Source organism: Meles meles, chromosome 14 (genome assembly GCF_922984935.1).
Source record: "Meles meles chromosome 14, mMelMel3.1 paternal haplotype, whole genome shotgun sequence".
In the NCBI taxonomy this organism is placed as follows: Eukaryota; Metazoa; Chordata; class Mammalia; order Carnivora; family Mustelidae; genus Meles; species Meles meles.
Window position 1 is genome coordinate 10,611,044 of NC_060079.1, and position 24,807 is coordinate 10,635,850.

The 24,807-nt window shown below is 49.7% G+C and overlaps 1 protein-coding gene across 1 annotated transcript in view; it reads right to left on the minus strand.

Annotated features, from left to right (window-relative positions):
* Positions 1–320: 320 nt before the first annotated feature.
* FLT1 (fms related receptor tyrosine kinase 1) overlaps positions 321–24,807 on the minus strand; it is a 176,624-nt gene continuing 152,137 nt past the window's right edge. The window contains exons 21-30 of the mRNA XM_045977932.1: positions 21,591–21,747; positions 21,066–21,163; positions 20,222–20,344; positions 18,541–18,652; positions 16,926–17,025; positions 11,489–11,594; positions 11,084–11,226; positions 8,988–9,072; positions 6,906–7,000; positions 321–3,433 (exon numbers count right to left, since the gene is read on the minus strand). Coding sequence (XP_045833888.1) covers positions 3,232–3,433; positions 6,906–7,000; positions 8,988–9,072; positions 11,084–11,226; positions 11,489–11,594; positions 16,926–17,025; positions 18,541–18,652; positions 20,222–20,344; positions 21,066–21,163; positions 21,591–21,747 — 1,221 coding nt within the window. The 3' untranslated portion in view covers positions 321–3,231. The remainder of the gene's footprint in view (positions 3,434–6,905; positions 7,001–8,987; positions 9,073–11,083; positions 11,227–11,488; positions 11,595–16,925; positions 17,026–18,540; positions 18,653–20,221; positions 20,345–21,065; positions 21,164–21,590; positions 21,748–24,807) is intronic.

The window sequence follows — 24,807 nt, forward strand, 5'->3', positions numbered from 1 at the left end:
ACACACATCCTGTAATTATGGTCATCATTTCTTAGCTAAAAATCAGTGTCTGAGAAAACTCACCTCTTTTTAAGTTGAGAGCACTTCCATTCGCAGCCAGCACTTGCTCTCAGTGTGTACATTTTACTCTGATTGTGTTCCTTTCAGTGTTTTGTTTTCCGGGCCATGTGCCTAGCATGAGTTTGGTTTTGATTTACTGATGCTTTAGAACCGTCATCTTGCGGCACAGAGAGAAAGCTCTCAGAACACCAGTCCTCCACCCCCAAGGAAACCCGTGACCCCTTTTTTCATGTATGAGCAAATTGGAGAAAATATGTAGATGTTTTTAGAAGTTAACTTTATTATATGAAGATAGCATACAAAATACATTCATAGTGACTAGAGATGTAGGACCAAATTAAGTCTTACTTATATCTGCAGCATATATTCTTGGTATGTATAAAAGTAACTTTAAAATTCCAGTCTCCTTAAATAGTTACGCACAAAACACACACACGTATATACACATACAGTTACGACCACTGTCAAAGATGCGCTCCTCCTTTCACCAGTGAAAAGGGGCTGGCAAGTATCTGTTTCATGTCTGACATTCTTATGGGCTGAGAAAGAAGGCCCAGGTAGAAGACCTACATGACATTTTTCAGGATTTGGACAAATTTGTTCCATGGGCTAAAACGAAGGTCTGAGCGTCATTTCTTAGACTAACTAGATACAGACTTGCATATGGTTTCAGTCCCGTTCCACCCACACTGTTACACACACAAATGGTCTCACAAATCCTGAAAGGAAATGCTGCTTTACTTTTCAGTGCCAACTATTTTTGTCATAAATGGCAAATGGTTCCAATAATATCATCGGTTAATTAATCTTTTAGTTTTCAGAGCTGTTTAATAAATGTTCAGGGCCGGTAAACGAACCATTCTGTGGCAAGCCCTTTGCCACTAGATAGACCCATTCCTGCAAGCTTCCACTTTTCTTTCTGCGTTAAGACTCTAGATGGAACCATTGTTGGCTGATGGACTTGTGGAGGCTATAAACCTGAGTCATTGAAGCAGCTGAATTAACAGTTCTAGTGTATGTTTTTGTTTTTGTTTTCGTTTTGGAAAGATGGCATTACTAAAGTCTGAACAATCCAGAATTAGATCATTGAAATCAAGATGCGGTACCTGTATGAAGGTTTTTGTTTTCACTTACTGCTGGCTCCTTATCTGATTTGAAAGCCTGAAAGAATTGATTGAGGTCTTCCTTTATTTTCCCTATTCAACCTCCTTCTGGTTCCCTGATTGATACTGTTGCCGGCTGTCCCAGGTGCTTTTGTGCGTGCAAAGAAGAACAACAAAGCTCATCCCCTCTTCTGGCCCTGGCCTGGTTTTGTTGGCCCTGAGCTCTTGGTGGAGAGCCCTGCTTCACCTCTCTGCTGGCCAGAGGTTTCCCCAGCAGAGCCACCAGTGGGGCACCTGCCGCCTCACTTGGGGTGTGCTGACCGTCCCAGCTCTTTATACTAAGAACCTTGAAACCAGAGTGTGCCACACAGGGAAGGAAGCAAAGATTCTTCTAGAATATTTCAGGTTCAAGGGTTAAGTTCCTTGCATAAAGGGAAGCACACTCTTCTCTACCACCAGAAGCAGCAGGTCACTGTTGTCTGTCCAGCCTTGACTGGTTTTAGAAGGTGCATACATCCTAAATACATAGCATCAAACTGAGCCAGTTGAGAGAGCCGGGGTCCTCAGACCCTGAAAAGTTGGCACCCTTGTGTACCCTGTCTCCCTGTTTCCATCATCCTCAGACCCAAGGCAAGGTCCAAAGCAGATGAAAAGAGGCTTTTCTCCTCTTGATGGCTCATTAACTAATATCCTGAGTCCCAATTCTGAAAGTATCTTGCATAAATTACATATCACCTTTTTTCTCAAGGAGCATAAAGTGCTTAATCAACATTGGTTAACGTTCTTCCACATCTTTCCAGTAGACTAGCATGAGCCAGTAGAATCCCCATTAAAAAGGAAACATGGTTGACTTCCTATCCTTTGGGTCCCAACTGTTTCAGTGAGTTGGTTTGGTTGGTATAGAGATGGGGTTTTCACTCGGTTCATCCTGTTTCGGCTCCATCTGTCCTGGTTTTGGTATAGAGGAAACCATCCGCAAGACTCATTTTCATCCTCCTCAGCTTCCTTTTATAACTAACTGGGCAAAACAGGTTAATGTAAAAAATGGAGTGAAGTATCTTGATTATATATGAAGACTCAAAATAGAATCTGGCAATATTTTGGAACATGTGGTGTAAAGCCCGACCGGTAACCCTAACAGGCCAAACTCGTTCCAGTTAGCTTACTAGGAGCAAGGAACCTGCTAAGTGTGAGGCCACCGCGCCACGGAGCCAACTTAGCTCAGGGTGCGTATTCAGTGTATCTTGCTAGAGAGGCCTGCAGTCCTGGCTCAGATTTAAGCACAAGTTAGTGTCAGAAAGTGTAAAACGTGCCGTGTATGCGAACGGGCAGAGATCCAGTCCCGCGGGTAAGATTTTAAAATTTGGTCTGCAGTTCCAAAAAAATACATTCATCCTTTTCTTGCCTGCCAGAATCCGGAAAATGTCCCCTCGTCCTTCCGTCCTGCCTGCTCCCTGGCGGAATTCTCCATGTGGACTGGGTTCGGTCGGGGTTTGGAAGCCACAGCATGGTCGTGGCTGATAGCCCTCTCCTACCCCCTTCCCATCTGGGACAGCACAAATTCCCTACGGTGCTCTGTCCTGTTTGCTCTCTGCTTCCTCTCTCCCTTCTTTCCTTCCCCTCCTCCTGTGTTGCTTCTGCTAGAGGACCCCAGAGACATTGCACAGGCCGACTTGGGGCTGGTTGCCTCCCAGTTCCAGGGGGCTGGGCCCTATCAAGTCCGTACTGCCCTGCGGGATCAGTGCATCTCCCGAATCATCAAATGCCCTGTGGTCTCGGGGGTAGGAGCAGGTAAGTCATTGGGCTTAGAAAGGGTTTCTCTAACACACTGAATAATGTGAGGATTTACCAGTGGTGTTTTTCACTTATCACTATTACTCTATCTGGGGTTACATTCTTGTTAGTCAAAAAGAAAAAAAAAAGCACTATTATTAAAAATCACAAAAGGCAGCTTGCTCCTGTGGAAAGGTAAAGGTGTAAATTTATATATGTGTCATACTGGCAAAAGCTAGTTTTCAGGGGGCATAAATACTTGTGTGGATCTAGAAAGAAGGTGATGTGTCAAACTTTAGACAGGCGGGGTGGAGTATAAGACCACCGAGTTGTAGTCTGGGGGAGGAGAGCAGCACGAAATCTTCTTTTCCAGCTCCGAATTGTCATACGTGAACCTGCGTCTTCCTTGGTTGACGTGCCCACACCCGGAAGGGCAGAAAGCAGGCGGTGTGAGGTCAGAAAGCCCCGACTCCTTGCTTTTACTGGTTACTCTCAAGCTGAAGAGAGAAAAGAAAAAAAAAAAAACAAATAAATATGCACAACCGATTGCTTGAAAACAAACGCTAACGTCCACTCCTTCGTGTTAGGTCTTGGCTCGTAACTGTTCCAGAGCTAATGGTTATTGAACCCCTTCTCCGTCTCAGGTCAGGGGCTCTGTTCTAGGGCCGTGCGCTGTTTCTCTACTACTAGCTTGGGGGCACAGGGCAGAGAGATGCCTTCCTCTGGCCAGGGACTGGACTGAGTGAATAGATACTGCAAATCCGTAATCCCGGGTGGAAAATAATTCCAGGACGGGTATGGCCCTTCCCTGCTCTCGGGCCAGTTGGCTACCAGGGTAGGCTGGAAAATGCTCCCGCCTCCAAAACACGTTGATCTTAAATCCCTGGAACCTGTGAGTAGTGCTTTGACCAAAGACTGAGTTTTACCTCATGTGGCAAGACAGGTGATGAAGCTAAAGGTCTTCAGAGGAGGAGTAGAGCCTGAACAGCCCAGGTGGGCCCTAGAGACAATCACACGGGTCCTTAGAAGGGAGGCAGATGGAGACTCCCAGCCACACGCAGAAGGCGGAGCAGGGAGGCCCGGCCGCAAGCCCAGGAGGGCCTAGACGGACACCGGGCGCCGGGAAAGGCGAGGAATGGATTCGCCCTCAGAGCCTCCAGAGGAATCTCGGCTCTGCCAACACCTTGGTTTGGGACTTCTGGCCTCCAGAAGTCCAAGAGAATGACTTTCTCGTGGCTTAAGCCTCTAACTTCGTGGGGCTGTGTCACAACAGCCTCAAGAAACAAACAGCGACTCAGACAGGTCAGTACAGCTGTCTGCCTACCGTTTGTGTTCCAGGAAATGGATGTTAGGGGACGGTGGCTAGCAAGGCTCAAAGGAGAAGAAGCTGGCTTCTGGTTCTTTCTGTTACATCCAGCCTGAGCAGATACACGGGGAAGAAAAGCTGCTCTTGTCCTTTCGTGTTCGTTTGTTTCTTCCCGCTGGGGCGAGAACGAGAAAACCTCGTGTGTTGCCGCCTTATTCCGACGGGGTCTGGACTAACACGTCAAGCCTTCTCCGTATTTTTAATGTCAGACTCGAGGGCGACATGATGGCTTTCCTTCACAGAGATCTCGGGTAAGTGTTCCGAAATAGGGAACAAAAGGTTGTAGGTAGCCTGCTTTCTCTTCTCCCTTATCCATGTCCTCTTTGTGAGGGTCCCCTAACCCGCTCCCCTCTGAGGGGACTCGGTCTAGTACCATCGCGGTGCTCATGTCCGAAGGAAACAAGTACGGAGGTGTCTGCCTGGCACTGTGCCTCCCCTTCACACCTCCCTGTGGTGGTTCAATGGCGCTCACTCTGTCACTGAGGGGCATTTGGGGCCACATTTATTTATTTATTTATTTATTTGACAGAGAGATCACAAGTAGGCAGAGAGGCAGGCAGAGAGAGAGAGAGGAGGAAGCAGGCTCCCTGCTGAGCAGAGAGCCCTATGCGGGGCTCGATCCCAGGACCCCGAGATCATGACCTGAGCCGAAGGCAGCGGCTTAATCCACTGAGCCACCCAGGCGCCCCTTGGGGCCACATTTTGACGTGGATCGAGGTCAGCGAACTATAGCCTGTGGGCTGGCCATCTGCTTGGTTTCCTTTTTTTTTTTTTTTTTTAACAGCTTTATTGAGACACAGTGCACCTGTCTAAGGGTGCGGCTGCAAGGCTTTTAGTATATTCACAGATGGTGCGACCATCAACACAGTCGCGTTTAGAACCTTCTCCTCACCCCGCAAAACCCATACCCAGTAGCGTAGCCGGTCACCCTTCCTCCCCTCACTTCCCACCCCCGGCCCTAGTCCGCCACCGACGGACTTTGTTTCTATAGATTGGCCTGTTCCTGGCATTTACATAAATGGACTCATACGCTGTGTAGACTGTTGTGACTGGCTTTGTTCACTGAACAGTGTTTCTGGGGCTTGTCCACGCTGTAGCATGGATCCGTACTTCATACTTCTTATTGGCAGTTAATATTTGTACGGGTGTACTGCGTTTGATCAACTCATCAACTGAAGGGCAGTTGGCTTGTTTTTACTTTGGGTACTTATGAATGCTGCTGCCATGAACTTTTGTGCATAAGCTTTTGTGCGGCCGTACATTTTCATTCTGTTGGGTGTATACCGAAGGACGGGGATTGCGTGACTCTAACCTTTGCAAGAACTGCTGCTATCCTGTTTCCCAAAGTGACTGTACCATTTCCCATTCCCACCGCAACACACGATGCTTATTTCTCCACATCCTCGTCAACACCAACTTTTTGGTTCTACCTATCGTAGCGGGTGTGAAGTGGTATCTCGTCATGGTTTTGATTTGTGTTTCCCTGATGACTCATGACCTTAAGCCACTTTTCATGTGCTCATTGGCCACAACCATCTGTTTCTGGAAATAAAGTTTACTGGAACATAGCCACACCTCCTTGTTTATAGATGGGTGATGGCTGCTTTTATCCTACAATGGCAGAGTTGAGTAACGATTGTTGTTTTTAAGATTTTATTTATTAGAGAGAGATAGAGACAGAGAGAATGAGCAGGGGGAGCAGGACAGGAGAACCGGGAGAGGGAGCCTCTCTGCTGAGCAGGGAACCCGATGCGGGGCTTGATCCCAGGACCCTGAGATCATGACCTGAGCCAAAAGCAGAGGCTTAACTGACTGAGCTACCCAGGTGCCCCAAGTAGTTGCTTTCTATGTGACTCCTGAAGAAAAAGTCTGCTGACGCTTGGTTTAGAGGAAAGAGGAGCACGTTCTGCCTCTGGGTGAGATGGGCAGGCATTGAGTCAGGAAGGTAGGAATGCTTTATAGATCAGCTCAGCCTTAGCCTGTCCAGCACGATCCCCAGCTAGAGACTAGCACAGAGAAGCTGCGGTGATAGGGCTGGTCATGTAAAAAGTTGGGGCCCAGATTATTCCAACAGCACTTGCCAATGGCCACCATAGGGAGGGTGGGGTGCCAGGAGCCAACAGGAAACCAGCCTTCTCTTGGAAGCGTTGGCTTCTCAGGATGGCATGTCTTGGGATGGGAAAACAGGACCGTGTGCTTTCCCATACCAATGCTACCAGCCCCGGGTATAATCACGGGCCACCTGCCCTCCCTGCCCCCATAAGCATGTCTCCATCTGACTTTTGCACTGTTCAGTTGGGCCTTGAATCGGGCTCCTTCCAGCCAAGACACTGTGTTTCAGGTGTTTGGCCCGCCTGTCCTACTAGAATTGTCCGCACATTTCTACTTCTCGAATCCTTTCAGCACTTGGCGCTCATTTCTCTGATTTTTATACCCTCCTTCTTGCCCATTTGAGGGCACAAAGTGCCTTTCAGCAATGCCCGAATGCTGTAGTTCAAGAGTGCGAGTGGTCCTCGAATGTCCCCACTGAGTTTTCCCCAGCATCTGTCTTCACACCCCTCGCCCCATGGGCTGGTCACAGAAAAGACCCCCAGCTTCCTTACTCAATCTTCACGGAGGCCTTGGGTTTGCTCTCAGCCCAGGTGAAGCGCTTCAACAGGGGGGAGACCAGCAGGGTGCTGCTGTCCACCTGGTAATCCTGGAGGGAGGAAGGAAACAGATGTCACTCCTTGGCTGACCCCAGAGAGGTCCGACCTGGGGGTGTGATACTGGGATGCATGTCCGAAGTCCCTCCAAGCTCTGTCCTCCCCTGCCTATTAAGACCAAGAAGGTTCTCCATATGTGCAAGTCAAAGTGTTATCAGTGGCAAGAAACGCCTACTTTAAAAAAAAAAAAAAAAAGAAACGCCTACTTTGTTTCCTGTGAAACCTACCAGTCAAGACCCTGTGACTTTGAGGTCCTTCTTCCTGGAGGTGACAAAAATACCTTTAAACAAAAGGGGAAGCTGCAGGTAACGGGAGAGCATTTTTCATAGTAAACTTGCGATCGCGCACAGCTGTGAAAGTGAACTATGGCAGAGGGTTGTTGTTTGTGAGTATGCTACTATTCGGGGCCCACCTCAGACGCAAACACTGCGAGATGTTCTGAAGACCTGATGTGTTTTTATTAATTTCTTTCTTTCTTGTGTGGATCCTATGGAATTTTGGGGCCCTCCATGGTCATGGTTTGCAACAATTTCATTTTCTCCTTGGATCAGGCAGGCTCCTGCGCACTCTGTGTTCCCAGTGTATGGACTCCACACCCTGTCCCTCTGAGTCTCTGACGGGGCTGAGTTCATGTGTGAACTCACCAGCAGGCAAGCCTAAGTGAGCAAAGGAGCTGTTGCAGTCCCCGCTGTATCGGGCTGGGGAGGGGTAAGGGGGACAGAAATGTTCCGTGTTTGGCTCAGTATCGCTTCCTGCCACTTAAAGCCGGCTTAGGAAGCAGAAAAACAAAATTTCCAGCTACTTTTCTTTTGTGTTCTGCGGCTTAGTTGTAATGCTTTTTAAATGTTCCAGTCATCTTGTCCTCTCTAGTGTGTTTGAAACTCTCCTGGTGCTTTCTTTTTTTTTTTTTTTTTTTTTTTTAGATTTTTCATTTATTTATTTGATGGAGAGAGAGATCACAGGCAGGCAGAGAGAGAGAGAGAGAGAGAGAGAGGGAAGCAGGCTCCCTGCCAAGCAGAGAGCCCGATGCGGGGCTCGATCCCAGGACCCTGAGATCATGACCTGAGCTGAAGGCAGCGGCTTAACCCACTGAGCCACCCAGGCGCCCCTCTCCTGGTGCTTTCTAAATGGGGACGCTGCTGGGTCTCAAGGTCACCGTGTTTGCAGTCATCACCTTCCCACAGGGGCGGGCTTCCCAGCCCTTTCATGGGACCTGGGCCTTTCCAGTGCCCCTCAAACTTTGCCATGCACATCCGTCCCCGGTGACCTCGTGACAGGGTAAAGTCTGACTCCGTGAGTGTGGATGGGTTTTAAGACTTGGCATTTCTAGCCCGCTGAGTGACCACAGTGCTTATCTGGAGATCACACTTCAAGTGTCAGGGGCTTGGTGGCAGAGGGGTGCTCCTGCCCAGCCCTCCCTCTCCTCCCCTTACTCTCTCAACCTCACGTCCCAGAGGTTCAGAGGGACAAGCTGGATAAAGCCTTGTGTTTGCTGGGCTGCACTGTTTTCTCCCAGTGTGGCTGGGTAGGACTGTGGCTGTTCAGCTTGTAGAACCTCCGTGGGAAGGAGCATGAGGCCTAGGTCGACTTCTCTCAGGACCGCGAGGCTATTCTTAAGGGAGAGCTTTCTGTTAGATCCTGAAGACCCAGCCACTCACAGCTTTGAGTTCCTCCATTAATCTGAAAGCAGGATTCCATCTTTGATCGCCAAGAAGCTTAGAAACACACTCTGAGGTCTCCTATGACCTCATGAGGGACTCAACTATGACCAGGTAAAGATGTGGCCCTGGAGTGAATTCGGGGTCATTGTCAAACAACAGAATTACCTGCCTTCAAGTTAGCTCTCTATAGCTAAGTCTTGTCACTCCCCTGAAATTGTCATTTCAGCCACTACTCATGACTACCGGAGTTTGTGTTTGGATAGAGACTGCAAAAAGGGTCCTGGCATGGTGCCTTGAGTACGTGAATCCCACTACTTACATCAAAGATAGAGGTGGTGTTTGGTGAAAGTTCTTCAAAGGTTTTGATTCTCTCCAGACTCATGAAATTGAAAGCATTTACGTATCTGATGAAGAAGCAGAAGGAATAGTCAAGACAGGAAAATGCATCCAGCTCTTATTAGCTGGGAGACTACGGGCGCTGTATCCCAGCTGAGGTGAACCACAGTCCCACAGGAATCCCCTGGCTCCTGAGGCTGAAGGTCTCCTGCTGTGTGCCCCCTCGGGATCTTCCCATGGCGGTCAATCCACTGCATAGTTTTGAGCAAAACCCCAGAGGGACCCTTGAGAGATTCCTCAGTGGTTGGGCTTCTAGTCCCTTGTGGAACTGGAGAAATGTCAGGCCTAGAAGAAACCTGAATCCTCATGCGGTCTAAACACCCTATCCTACAAAGGAGAGAAATGATGCCCGGAGAAGAGATAGGACTTGATTGATCATGTAAAGTTGCCTACTTCTCAAAGGGTTGTGAGGAGACCAGGGAAATGACCTTGCAAGGTCACACAGCTGATTTAACAGCTAGTCCTGTATATTCTGTTCTGGGGTTCCAGATTGGGAGAAATGAGTAGTATTTTTGTGTTTTCTCCTACAACTACTGGTCTGTTGCTGATGATCCATTAGGAAGGCTGGCAGAGAGGTACACTATGTGCTTCCTCCTAAGGCAAGTTCACCTATGGGCTGAGTTTCTCCATCTGAAACCCCATTATCACCTGTAAGGCCGAATTTCTTAGCTAAGCTACTTATTGGTCTAAGGCTAAGCAGCATCCTAAAAAGGCAAAAATAACTGACAACTTTCCTCCCCCACCTCCGCTACAATCAGGTATGGCTCATCCCGGCTGGTTTTTTAATCTTAAAAAAGAGTGATTCATCTGTGTCAACCGCTTGGGCTGGTTGGGAAGTGTGAACAGTACCGCTGACCTATAACCCACGACCACAGATCCGGGCTGGCCTTCTAGGTCTTCAGAGATGGCTACCGGCCCTTTCAGACTGCCCCAACCCTTAGCCGTGCCTCCCTTGGCTGAACTGGGGTCAGAGCTCTAGGGTTGTGCCCACTCAGATAAAGATGCCACAAGGCCCACAGGATAGTCTCAATATCCAAAAAACTGCTCTGATGGCATGGCAACAGGGATCGAGTATCCAACCACCTAGGTTACAAACTCCAATCTGGCACTTTCTAGACGCACCATTTTGGCAAGCCATCTGCCACGGAGCCTCAACGTCCTCGTTTGTGTAACAGGACTAATAATACCTACTGTAGAGTACTGTTCAGAGCGTTAAAGGAATTGATGTCCACAAAGAGCCAGGCACAGGGCCAGGCCACACACAGCGTGTGTCTGTGTGCCCATTAGTACTGAATGCGTACGATACGCGTGGAACCGTTAGCGGTGGTGAACATCCTCATGTACTGTTAGGACTGACTGATGTGCGATGCGTGTGTAACCACTACTGATACACGTGTAACCACTTGTGCCAAACATGTGTGATCCACGTGTCATCGTTAGTACCCAAGAGCCAAGTCCTGCCCCCCCAGTAGAGGCACTCAATCAGTATTTTTCCCCCATATCTCTTCAAATTCCTCTGCAGTAATGAGATAAGCTAGTGTGTTAAGTAAGAAAAAAAAAGTTTAATCTAAGGCCATATTAAAAAAAATTATGGGGAGGGAAAGAAAGATGTAGGAGCATTCTAGAATAAAACTGAAGAAAATCTAATGTGCTATTCTTGATTGGATCAGTAGTATTTTTGTGTTTGTCTTTTGCTTTTTCTTAAGGTATAAAAGACATTTGGGGAACTTAAGGAAATAGGAATATTTAATAAGGGAATTATCCGTTGCTTTGGTGTGGTCATTTTGACGTGGTAACATAGGAGAACGACCTTCTTACAGGATTTTGGGGTAGAATGTTATAATGCCTTAAGCGCTCCTTCAGCTGGTTCAGCAAAAAGAAAAAAATACACCTATAAAGTCTATACATAGAGACAAAATAGAGCAAAATGTTAACTACGGTTGAATTTAGGAGGTAGACTCATTTGTCTAATGTTTAAAAATTTTATAATATAAGACTGGGGAAAGAAAAGAATCTTACCTGACGTTATCAGAACTTCCTGAATTAAACTTTGGATGTGAAATATCTTCCTTGAAGAAGTCATCAGAGAAGGCAGGAGGTGAATATGTGAACCCACTATTTCCTGTCAGTATGGCATTTAAAGGGATATAGTCCTTGCCGTCCTAAAATACCAAAGATAGAGCTCTAATGACACAAATTTCTATTTCAACCCATGTCTGGGAAATAGGCCAGTTTCAGCGGCGTCATTTCTGCCATCTCTGTTGTGTTTGGGGAAGATAATTGTGCATACACACACGCACGCATGCACACACTTAACTGCTAATCTCTGCTATTAATAGCTCTTAAACAACCAACAACACACCCCCTTGACTCCTATTCAAAGGCATTTGGGGCTTCTCATATGCCAGATAAACTCCGCTTTACCTGTTGTACGTTTGCTTGAAGCAAATCGCCTAGCTTTTCCACAAGTTCTGCAAATCTTGGCCTTTCTTTTGGGTCTTTGTGCCAGCAGTCCAACATGATCTGGTAGCTGTTGGGGGGAAAGCACAACAGAAGCAGCTGAAGACCGGTGGTGATTGTGTAAATTGCCCCACACCCGTCTGCAAAGTGATGTGTGTCGTCCCGTAGACCCAGACTAGGCTTCTTGTAGCATTTCGTGTTTGCCTTTGTGTTTGGACGAGGATAGGCCACACCCTCCCACGCAAGGCTGCTGGGACCAGGTCCTGTAGCAGTGGGAAACACGTCTACGAGGCAGACTGACCAACCAACCCTCCGGAGCCCATCGCCACCCAGGTTCTTTGGCGTGCTGGTCGTTTCTGCAGGAGGGAAGGCGCGAGCTCTTCTTGAATAAAGCTGGGCTCCTGCGAAGGGAAGCCCCACCACGGACTTGCACTTGGCTGTGCAGTGGAGCGCTCCTCCCCTCACTCTCAAAAGCGGGGTAATGTCCCTTAAAGGTAAAAGCTCACATAGACACCAACATCCATGGACAAATTGTTCGTAGTACTTCTAGTCTCAGGCTGTTAAGAAGCCTGAGCCAATCTTTTTTTTTTTTTTTTTTTTAAGAAGCACATGGTGTGTCCACGGCCTCATGGCTCCATGATGGAGCTCAGCAGTGGAGACGGGTGGAGAAGGCATTGTTTACAGGACCCCTGTCCCTTCCAGAAGGTGAACGTTTGTGTAGAGTGTGAGTCATTCCTTGGGCTGCCTGCTGGTTCTTGCATGTGGCTCTGCTCTGCCCCTGCCCAGCTCCAGCATTTCAAAGCCACCATCACCAACGGGCCTCCCTCACCTCTCAAGGTGCTAGGTACAGACTGAGTGAGGGATGTTTGTCTTAATTTCACAAAGCTAGATCGTGTCCTGGGATTTAAACATCAACAGGCTTCCCCTACAAGTCTTCTCCTCTGACCTTGGAGATTGGAAAGGTATTGGGTTCTTCTCTTGGTCTTGCTGGAGGAAATGAAGGTCTCAGCCTGCCCCGCCCCCTCTGCGGAACACAGGCCAGAGGCTTAGAGATTTACCCTCCTTGGGCTCTTGGCTCTCCTCGAGAGCTGTTTACTATTCGTAATTTCTTCTCTCAGAAGATCATGTGGGCTGGAGAGGTCTCTGACCAAGTTGGAGCAAAGTCCGAATGGCCTCAGAATTTAGAACCTGATCAGAACCTGGCTGTTGGTGCTATGGGGGCAGGGACCACATCTCCACACCCCTCGCCTAGCTCAGGCCCTTCCACAAAAGTACTCCAGTATCTGATGTGAAGTCAGACTGGTCTCTGGGAAGACCTAGCAAGGCTAATCTGCAAAATATATATCCTGACTGAGGAACGGGATGGAGGCAGTGCTCCGAGCTTCCGGGCAGCTGGAGAAAAGGAGGAGTAACTATGTGATGCACATACGGCAAAAGTTAAAAACAGACCAGATACTTGGAAGAAGCCCGGCTGTTCCTAGAACTGAAATCCGAAAGGAAGCTGTCCTAGATGCCTCTCAACACTGTCATTTCCATCTAGGAAATAACTTCATGGGACTGTCTTGTACCTTGTCCTTCAGTGTTGGCCAAAGCCTGAACAGCAGAAGTACCACTCTGGAAAAATGATTCTGAGAGGCAAGACACTGTGGTCCGGGCTGTGTCTCCTCGGGTCCCAGGGCAGGGGTGGCCCCATGTGGTCTTGGACACCCTTCATGGGTACTGGTCTTCAAAGGCAAGCTCCTCTACTAGATGGTGGAGTTGAGCGTCTACTTTTAAGTGCCCAGCAAGCACCTTCCTAAGTCTTTGATTAAGGGACTGGGGCTCTTAAGGATCACTTGTCTGAGTCACAGATTCTCCTGACTTTGTCCAAACTGATGAGTCAAGGCTCTTCTCCAAAGATGGCTCTCGTTCCCTCTGGTCTGCGTATTTCATCTACTGTACCCATTTTACTTAACTCCCAGGGGGTGTGGTGGCGCTCAATGTTCCCAAGAGCTGGTAAGGCCAATGTCAAGGGCCTCTCTACAAAGCTCAGTTTGCGGACATGCAGGAGACTCAGAGGGAGGAGGGGGAACACAGGCTCTCCAACTCGGGGTCGATTGTCCCCCCTGTCTGGGAGACCTAGGACAGGGGCTGCAGTGCCCACGGCCCCTGACTATCCCTGACCACTAGCCTCCGAGCCAGGGCGCAGGGCACTTGCTCTGTTCAAGCAACCCAGGCCAGCCTGCTAGTGGCCAGAGGTCTGAAGGGGCCTCAGACCATCCGCCCGATCCTATGTGAAACTTACAGTTTACTAAGTTTACACGGATGACTGATTTTTTTTGAGCTGGGTGCAAAAACGTTTACCAAGGAGACAGGAGGTCACTGGACAAAGCTCATGGTCCCACATCCCCTGGCTGCACTGGCTGTGATGTGAGGAAGGCTGGCCTGCTTCCATCTTACCAGCCTGAGACCGAGGCCGCTCTAACAATGAGCAGGCCTGGAGGCTGTTGGAAGGACATTCCGTGTCTATGCGGATAATGTATAAAAGGTAACCAAAGCAAGAAAGGCTTGAACCAGGCAAAAAAGGGGGATAGTCCTGTTGGGGGCCTTGGCTTCCCTCAGTCAGTACCCTTTCCCTGCTGAGCCAAATGCGGCCGCGAACAGGACTCTCCCTGGCTTCTCTCTGCCCAAACTAGCAGAAGGGACCACCTACAACTACTTGCTGTTTTTATTTTGATTCTCGGTTTCTGATTTCTACTTTCCATTCCTCTTGCTTAAAATCCAATGCAAATCATCTCCGCAAACACCAAAAGAAAAGGAAAAAACAATCAAAACATTCATTGCTTATTTCCTTACTGAAAGACATCTGATTAAACAGGCCCTGGGCAAGGAACCAGCCACTCAGGGTCGAACCGTTTACATCACTAAGTAAACAGGTTGAGCACAGTAAAGAGACACGAGCTGCACCCACCCCAACAGCCCTCCCTGAAACCAGCTGGGGGAAGGGCTTCCTGTTTAAGCTATCACCCAAGCCCCCAAGTGCATGCCACTTTAGGCCAAGTTCAGGTCACAGGGGCCAGTTCTGAGAGCTGTACTCTGTCCTCCACCCAGGCCTTCCCACTGTGGAGCAAACAAGAAGGCGAGTTACGCCACCAGCTCTCAAACACTTGAGAATGGCTGAAGGTTTGGATTCTAGCCTTCTGCACACACATCTCACAAAGCCACTGCTTTTCACCATTTCTATAACTCCCCAGCATTGAGGAACCATCCTTTTGTCTACAGGCTGCATGGTTTTTCAGGGGTTTCCTAGAATGGTTCATGTGAAGACTTCAAGCTTTAAGGTCCAAGGGGGTTTTCAGCCCAAAGCTGATATGATTTTGTACCTCTACTGTCCTTTTGGACTGGAATCTGGACAGGTATTAGACCCTGCAAGCATGTAGCCTGGTGTTGTGGACTCTGGGCCCAGACACACTTACTAGCCATGTGGCAGACCACTTAGGTATTCTGTGCCTTGGTTTTCTCACCTGTGAAATGGTGTGAATAATTGTACCTACTTTATAGGGTGGTTATGAGCATTAGGTGAGTTAGTATGTGTTCAAGGACCCTTAAAACAGCGCCTGGCAATTAAGCACTAAATATCTTAAGCACGTAAAAAATACTAAATGTTACTCAGTTATTATTACAGTTAGTAGTTGAGAGCTAGTCCTGTGACTGTCAGATTTTTAAAAAGAATTATTTATTAGAGCAGGAGCTGAAGGGCAGAGGGAGAGGGAGAAGCAGACTTCCTGCTGAGCAGAGAGCCCGATGCGGGGCTCGATCCCAGCACCCTGAGATCATGACCTGAGCTGAAGGCAGCCGCTTAACAACTAAGCCGCCCAGGTGCTCTGTGATTGTCAGGTTATACGAAAAGTGGAAGGAATATTCAAAGCATGAGTGGACATATTAGAGGAAACCTTTTTTTCCTAAGGAACGTGGGGTATATTTCTAATTTAACAGTCCTGGGATGTAGGGAAATCCATCTAAAAGACAGGCTTCTCACCGTCTCCTCTGCTACTTAGTTGATGGAGGACACGTCACTTCGCTTTGGAGAGGATTAGTCTCATTACTCATCAAATTCAAATTATAACATCTGCCTATTTGCCCCTCAAGGGTTGCTGGGAGCTTTTGATGGAACTGTGGGGGGGAAACACTTAGAAACCCATAAAGTGCAAAGTAATCTCATTTCACTCCAGATCTCCTGGCGGTTGCCCCTCTCCACCAAGCAAAAGGAAGCAAGCGATTAAACAGTCTCTGTGCCTTCCAGGCTCCGCAGCCCAAATGTCATCCTGGGGACTAATCTAGTTCCGTTCCCAGGTCTCGGGAGCCCTGCGTCAAGGTCTCCGGACTTTCCTGACCAGACCCCCACAGTAGCCTGACAAGACAGGCGGCCCAGCTCCTCTCTGTACTCACGCTCCTCCCCGGCGCTGCCTTCACGGGCCCTGAGTCTCCTGCCATCCCCCCATCCGGGGCCTGACCTAGTCTTGTCTCCAGATGCTTAAGGAAAGAAACTGCAACCTTGAGCTTTGGCCAAGCCCACGCTTCCTTTATTCCCTCTGATTCCTCCCCAAAGGCCACCCCAGGGCTGCTGACAAGACCCTGTTGTGCAGGTAGGACAGGGAGGGCTGCCTGCCAGTTCAGGAAAGATGGTGCCGCCTCAGGAAGGCCCGAGTCCTTGTCAGCAGCTGGACGGAACTGCCCGGTGTCATCCCATTCCAGCTTAGGCCTCAAAGCGCAAAACCTCCACAAAGCTCCAGGGTGTCTGAGGGAGGCCAGCAAGTGTTTGCATGGTGGAGAATGCCTTCACGCGGAGCCTAGACTCTAGGATCATAAGCGGGGACCCCCTCAAGAAGTTCCACAGAGCTGCCAGTTCCTAGAATGAGTCTTGAGAAGCCTTAATGCCCACAGCGCCTTCTGGGGAGGATGATTACCACTTCATTCGGGAGAGTCCTCTTTCCCTCTCCTGCACCGCTTCCCCCGAACTCCACATGAAAACCCCTCATGGGTCTCTGGCGTGAATGGAGGACTGGCTGGCCCATAGTGGCTTCTAGCCCTCCGTCCGCTGGGCTGCTTAGCTGATCTGGCTCCCGCTTTGGAATGAGGACAAGGTCTTGTGTTCTGTGCCTGGGTGGTCTGTTCACTGTGCCTGCGTTCATGCCTAGAAGCTCAACTTCTGAGTTCAGTTCCAGCTAACGGCCTTGAAAAGTCATGTCCGTGCTCAAGAGGGGAAATAGGGAGGCACAGGTCAGGGATAATGTGTCCCACTTCCAGAAAGTACTCCCAGCACAGCTGGGCCCAAGAGGGGCTGAACGTCAGCAGGACGTCCCCTTTCGGAGGTGTGCTGGTGGGGAGGTCGGGCGGGGAAGGGAGCACGTGGGGGGCTCACATTTCAGGAGTTGCATACTGGGGGGCCCTCATCCTCATGCCTTCCTTCAGGCGGCTGCAGAAGTCCTCGTCCATCTGCACACCCGGGTATGGAGACCCACCTGCGGGAGACAGCGCGGGAAGCAGGGGCTTGTCATGACTGAGGGTGCAGAAGACCATGGGGCGGGGAGGTGGGGGGACACGGGTTCATGTCTGCCTCCTCCCTTTAAACGGATGGCTTAGGACCGTGTCCCCCATGGAATGGATCTCCACAGCCGGTACCACCCGCAGAGAGGCTCTGCAGACCCCGGTCAGCCAGTACCACAGGCTTGCTTGGTGGGTCCTGTGGTGCTGGCTGTCGGAGGCCCACAGGCCATTCCCAGGTCAGGAGAAGGGGTGTCCTCGGCAGGACGTTCCCATCCCCCCACAAGGAACTCTCAAGAAAGCCCGTCATCTGAAACTCCTACCTTGGGTGACTGAGAATCTTTTTAAAACCCCAGTGGACCTGGGCTTGGATAGTCATGGGTCATTCACACCTCAGCGAGAATGCTTTACTTCAGCACCTCGGGAGCGACCCGAGGGAAGGGGGACCTTGAGCTCCAGGGTGAGGCTGAACGGGGTAGGGTGTCTGTGGGCTGGAGTGTGCCCAAGGGGGGCCCGACTCGGCCTTCTGCCAGTTCTCCCATCCAGGAGACCCACATAACCCTTCCTTTTAGGGGGATACTTGGCTGGAGCCAGGGGCAACTCCGGCCTCCCGGCCGGCTCTGCTGCAAACCTAGCATCTAGTCTCTCTCGACATGTGTTTGTCTGCACTTTCTAGTGCTCGTGGCTGGTAGGAAGCAGCTGGGAGGCGTGCGGCTCTGGCCCTGTGTCACTGTGGGGCCACTGCGGACGCCAAGCTGCTTTCAAGGACTGGAAGCAACAGGTGTCTGTCATCGAAAGCAGGGGAATGATTTTCACATATTACAGGAAACCAGGGATGTTACTGGGTGACTTTTATTTGCTCTAAAAGGCAAATTTTTGGCAAAGTCCAAAAGACTGTTGGCTAGACCCCACGCTTGGGAGGCCTCGGAGCATCAGTGTCTGCGAGCAGATGTGGGCCCTGTGCACATCTGTGTGCCTGGGGGCCTCAAACAGGGCTCCTCACAACCCAGCATGGATGTTACCAGAAGCAGAATAAATGCAACCGTGTTCCCATTGCTCATCCTGGGTAAACCAGCGTCTAGGGCCAGCTGTGCCCTAGAAATAAGCTGAGGCCCGTTTCTAATAGTGATGCCGGGTGAGTTGAGCTTGCTGGGGTCTTTCTAAAGAGGGGAGGGTGATGCGGGGTGGGGGGAGGAGCAAGGCATTAGGAATTGGGGGTTTGAGGAATTAGGAGAAGAAGCAAAGGAGAGGGAAAGTAGTCAGACGGGCGGATGTGATGCTGGCGCCCCCCAACCCCGTGTGTGTTCCTACAGAGTGTCCTCCCAGTACAGGGCACCCACGTGTGCACCGTTCCACATGGGAGCTCCTACAAGGACCCAGGCGTCTTTTAGAGGCTGATCCCAGGGTGGGTCTATCCAGAGGACACTCGACAGAGGATGCAGACCTTTGGTTCTGGGCCATTTCTTTGATCACTTCCGTCCCCCCAGATTTACCTAGGGAGAAGATTTCCCACAGCAGAACTCCGTAAGACCACACGTCGCTCTTGGTGCTGTAGATTTTGTCGAAGATGGATTCGGGAGCCATCCACTTCAGAGGAAGTCGAGTCTAGAAAAGGGCGGGGGGCCTTGAGCAGAAGGACTGGAAACAAAGCATGTTCAATCCAAGCGCCCATAGGGTCACCTCCCAGATAACACGTGGCCCACAAATCATTTCCTAGAACAGCTATGGTTTCCTAAAATGGAGGAAACTCTCATAACAGACGTTGTCCCACTAATAGAGCGGACAATGTCTGGTGAGCCCCTCCCACATATCCAGCCTGTCCTCCCTCCAGGACTCTGGAAGAAGCCCTTTCTCCCCCAAAAGTCATGTGCTCTACGGGGTCCTGGCAAAGGCTGATCTGAATTAGGACACATCCGGAAAAATCGACGATTTTCAGGGCTTTGGTTTTTGGTGTTTAAGAAGGAGGATGTTGAAAGGCATTCCTGTGTGAGAAAGGCAGGATTCTAGAAGTCACTGAATCGGGGAGCGGGCAAAGGCATTGGAAGGAAGGAAAGTGAGAGATCATTGAGGAGACCGTTTGACTGGTTTTCAAGTGTGTGGACAAATCTTCCATCTCTTCAGACAGCGGGAGTCCCGGAGGGTTAGTCCTTCACTGCAGATGGATGGGATTTGACAGGAACTATGGGATCACGGGGAGGGGGCGGGGAGAGGGGCGGGGAGGAGGGGAGAGAGAGAGAGAAACAGAAGTGGGAGAGGCTGGAAGAGACAGAGATGACAGAAAATAGGGACAGACTTCCGAAATGAGCGCTCCCGAGGCAGGTGTGGTGTTCTCCTTTTATAAGAAGAGACTGTGGAGCAGTGGTTCTCAAAGTTTGGTCCCGGGAGCAGCTGTGTCTGCACACCTGGAAACTGGTTGGAAAGGCAGACCCTCGGGCCCCACCCACGACTCCCATCAGAATCTCTGGGGGGAGGAGCTCAGTCAGTTATAGTTTCATAAGCCCTCCAGGCGACGTGTGTTCACGTTCAAGTTGGAGAGCTGCTCCCTCAGTCCTCCTCAGAGCCCAGACACAGGCTTCAGCCCTCTGGCTGGAGAAGAGAGGACACAGGAGGTCACCCACAAAGGTGGAAAATAACACTCTGTTCAAAAACAAGCGGGGAAGAGAAGCCAGTGGGAGCCAGCAGGGAGATGCTAGGTGGGAAGGCAGGCATGGGAGGTAAACCATTTCCTCCTCTGCTAGATAAGACTGATACCCTCCCCCACCCTTTCCTGAGCTATCCACACCTGCTGAATCAATCACCCGGGTTTATTCGAGGGAAAGAGTCCAAGCTGTTCCTTCCAGCTGTACAGAGTACAGGGAACTCCCACAGGAGTCAAAGGGGGGCGACGAGGGGGATCTTCTCAGGCCCCCACTGGACTGAACACTTCTCGGGGTACCAGGCTCTGGAGTGCCGCCCGAAAGGTACCAAGCCAGCAATGGGGGAGAGAACAGAACCAGGAGACGGGGGTCTTTCTGAGCCCCCTGCGAGGGCTCTCTGGTACACAGCTCATCCGGGCTGCGCGTCTGCACAGAAAGCACATTTGCAGGGAGCGTGTAAATATTTACCCAGGGCTTTGGTCTGTGGTTTAAAGATGACAGGGTATAAATGAGTCAAAGAAACACCACACTGACTTACATCTCCTTTTCTCACATAATCAGGGTTCTTATAAATATCCCGGGCAAGGCCAAAATCGCAAATCTTCACCACATTGTTCTCAGATAAAAGAATATTTCTTGCTGCCAGGTCCCGATGAATGCACTAGAACGAAACAGTTACGTCATCACTGCGTTTCCTTAATCTGTCCCACCATTGCCCTGTGCCTTTTCAGTGTCCTAATTCCTCTTAATCGGAGGATCCATTTCACATGCTTCCTTTACACGAAGGAAGCGACTTCCAGAGCCCACGGGGTGACCATAAACACGAAGGCGTTTCTTTACATATAGGCACCCACCCAACCCTCCCTATGCCCCAAATCCACAAAATGCCCCAAGTCCGCTTTGCCACTGGTTGGCAGGACAGCATTCCTGGTAAACCAAGCTGGCTCCCAGTGAGCAAAATCCCATCACCCCCGCCCCCCGCCTTTAGTCCTGAGCCACCAAGGTCAGATCATGATCCGGCTGCAACTCCGTGGCAGGCTCCACATGGATGAATTAACAGGAGCTCTCCCAGGAAGTTGTGTATTCTGAAATGCTGGCCAGTTTTGAAAACAAGCCAGGGGGCAATGTGGACAGTGGTGGCCAGGTTCGTCTGGTCTAAAGCCTGGGGAGGTTTTCCCCTGGAATCCAGGTCTACTCATGGGTATCCGGGGCTCCTCTGTCCCTATCAGGACAAATCGAGGCACTTGGTGTGATGTTTCCTCTACATCAGTCTAAGCAAATGCTAGGAAGAGCAGATTTAGAGCCACGGTGAGCGTGGGTCCATACAATGTCCACATGTCCGGGCCTGGCAAAGAAGGAAAGCAGTAAAAGGCAAGGCTGACCTTTCTGGAAGACAAAAACTCCATGCCTCTGGCCACTTGGAAACTGTAAGAAATCAGATCTTCCATAGTGATGGGCTGCTTGTAGAAATCATCAGAGTCTGGAAAGCATTAAAACCATAACTGTAATGGTTCTTGTTATTCCACCAAATCCCAGTTTATTGGAACAATGTTAGCAAAACATAAAACCAACAAGTAGATCAGAGTTCATTTTTAAGAGCATTGGAGTTTCAACATGAATATCAGAGATTTTTCCAGGCCTCCAGCCCATTCTCCCCAAGCATGGGGTGGAGGTGGGGGGATGATCCATTTGGACAAAAAGCCCTGAGGGGAGACAATTGCACAGTTCCCTGTCAAAATTAGTAACTCTGTAAATAATCTTAATTCAAATCTTATCTCCTCAGGACATTACCCTTCAAGTCTCCCACGGATGTTTATTAGGGTGATAAATAAGAAAAAAATGTCAGAGATGCACAGTATGTTGTAAAAATATCTCAGACGGTAGGACAGGAAGGAATTAATACCTACCCTCCTCTTCCTCAACATCGCTCAGACTTTTATCTTCCTGAAACCCGGAGCTTGCGAAGCTCTCGCTGCTGGTGACACTATCTAGTCTTGGTTTCTTGTCTTGTTCAAGGTCTGGCTCCATTTTTTCTGTCTTAGACTCCACGTGTAATGCGGCATCCTTTGGACCGACCGAGAAGGGACACAGAGGAAAGAGTTTCAGAACAGCGATGGGGGAAACGAATCCCTCCAGGGGGCGGGCACCTGAGTTGGGAGAATGTCCTTGCACAAGACGGGTGGTAAATTGGTGGCAAGGGCCCTAGGGCTCAGATGCCCAGCTCTTCACGGGGTTCTGGAGTCTGTTGGGCTTTCGAGTGGATTTCAAGATAGCATCTTAGGTACGATAAAGAAATATTAACAGTCACTGGTATTCACCGAGTGCTTGCTCAGGGTCACCAGTATATTGAGACTCTTAGGGACATTTTCTCATTTAGTCTTTGTAACAATTTTATGAAGTAGTTATTGCTGAGACAGGAAGAAACAGGTTCAGAGGAGGCAAGTAATAAAAGTCACGTGTGAGTAGTAAATGGCAACACTTGGACCCCGCTTTGGCCAACTCCAGTCCATGCCTTTAACCACTTTTTCCATACCACATGCCACCTTGTGAAAGATGATCCGAATAATAGAAACAAATCCCTAGTGGACTTGGGATTTCCCTTGGCATAACTCCTGTGAGTAATGAGAGACGGTCATACTTATCGATTTCTCTAGTATCTTTGGAGAAGGAGGGAACGTGACCATTTCTTTGTCTCTCCCCGCCCCCCCCCATTCAGAACAAAGATTCAGCTGAATCCTGGTAAGAGTAGAGAAGGCCTTTCATCCTGGACTGGGCATCCAAGCCTGGTGTGTAATCTGGCTCTTTCATTAATTATGTGATATGGGGCAAATTACCTCCATTTTGTGGTTTCATTTTCCTCCCCGAAAAGCCCTATCTTAAGATATTTGGTCTCCCAGGAAAGGATGTGTTGGTTCTGAGTGTTCGCGTGGAACCGGAAAAGATTTTTATCATCTTCGGTAATTCACCTGGTAACTGTGACACTACAAACTTGGCGTGCCCGGTGGCTCGTGGCCATGTGCTGGTGGGGCAGGGACCTCGGCTCAGTCCCACGAGCTGTCAGTACTGAGGAAGGGGCTGAGAGGGACTGGGGCCCTTGATGCACCTGCCAGGAGTGGCAGAGCTGGGACTCGCCAGCCACGCCTCCCGGCCTTGCTTAGCTTTCCCCAGACCTGTCACACGTTAGGAGAGATCCTTCCACTAGAGGGCGCAGTGGGAGTAAGCAGAGGACAGGAGGGAGCCAGGGCAGGGACAGCCCGACAAACTCAAGGTGGGAGATAACCAGGCTCTTGCCTCCTTACCATAGCCCCCCAGGAGCCCTGCACGGGAGGGGGGGGGAGGGCAGGCCGCAGCCCCACTGCCACCCCAGGTGACCTACCTGAGAAGAGGTAAACTGTAATTCTTTGTTACTGTGTCTCCCAGAGGCAGTTAGAGTTGGTTCTGCTCAGCTGGGGACTGGAATTGGATTTTTCACGAGACCCAGGGTCAGAACACAAGGCAGCAGAGAAAAGGTACTGGCAAGGGTGTGAGGAGGAAAGTGCTCAACAGGTCTGCTCATGGCTCAGCCCGTGACTCTGTCCATGCTCTCTGCTCTCTAGGCCGCCTCCTTCCTCGTCCTCCCAGGGGTCCCAGCCCTGGACACGTCTGCAGGGGTCATAACTCAAGCTCCCTCACCCCCCTCCTTGACTCCCCATCAATGCTGCATTCAGCTTGGCTTACTGGTAACCACGGCTGTGAAATAAAGGTGTATGTATGGAACTTTCGAGACTCTGGCAGAATGTGGTAAATGTATTCCAAATAGTATTGAGAGATCCTGAGGCATTTATTTGGAAAATGAAATATCCCATTTCTATTTAGGCTTTCAGTTTTTCCTTCACTTTCTCTTTATATTCCTTTAGGTTCCAAATATGAAATACAGCCGTGTGTTTTCCATGAAAACACTGAGCTCCACCAACGGGGGTGAATCATTAAATATAGCCAGAGGAGGAAGCAGAACCTTCTAAACAAAGGACGCACGAAGCCAAGCGTTCCATCCTGCCCGGGTCCCTGGGGCATGCTGCCGCCTTAGTTCTTCTTGAAGCAGGTCCAGAATGTCAGGACTGAGGGGATTTTGCACTGCTCCCAATCCGGCCACCACTTTCCCCTTTTTCTTAATGGTGTTTCCCCCCTCCCGCCCCCACTCCGCTTTCCTTATCCAGCGTAAGGCCCAGAAAAGCTTTGCAACGGTTGTCAAGAGAGCGGGGCTCTTTTCTCCCAGACTTCACGTCTGCATAAGTGAGTGTCCTTCAGGCAATCTCTCACTTGACTTTTCTGGGCACATCTATAATGTGAGAGCATGAACTACTGATCACAAGGTCCTTTTCAGATTCAAGATTTTTTTTTTTTTAAGTAATTTCTACCCCCAACATGGGACTTGAACTCAGGACCCTGAGGTAGCGTCACATGCTCTACTGAGCCAGCCAGGTGCCCCTTCAGCTTCAAGATTCTAACTATTGGAGGGCATGGTTTAAAATGCAAGACAAGGGGCACCTGCGTGGCTCACTGGGTTAAAGCCTCTGCCTTCGGCTTAGGTCATGATCTCAGGGTCCTGGGATCGAGCCCTATATGGGGCTCTCTGCTCAGCGGGAGCCTACTTCCCTCTCACTCTCTGCCTGCCTCTCTGCTTACTTGTGATCTCTGTCTGTCAAATAAGTAAATAAACTCTTAAAGAAAGATTAAAAAAAATGCAAGACAATAAGTTCTCAATAAATGTTTCAAAGTCGGGTAGACCACCTGTGTCTTCCGTTGGGCCAAAGTTGGAGGCATGAGAGAACTGGCCAGCTGGCCGGTGCTTCTTATTTGTATGTTCTGTGACTACTATGTGACAGATGGGTGTAATTCGTGCATGTGTGGCACTTGATCCATTGTACAGGTCATACAGATCAGTGGCATTAAGATGGACTCTCCCAGTCTTCCTCTCTCAGTGGGTCAATCGTGACAATGACCATTAACATGTCTGGAGTGCTTAACTCGGCGAAAAACGTGATTCTGTCAACAATGGCATGACTTCGGTTCTGTCAGTACCTCCATTTAATAAAGGAGGGAACTGAGAATGAGAGATTGAGTAACTTGCCCAAGGTCCCAGAT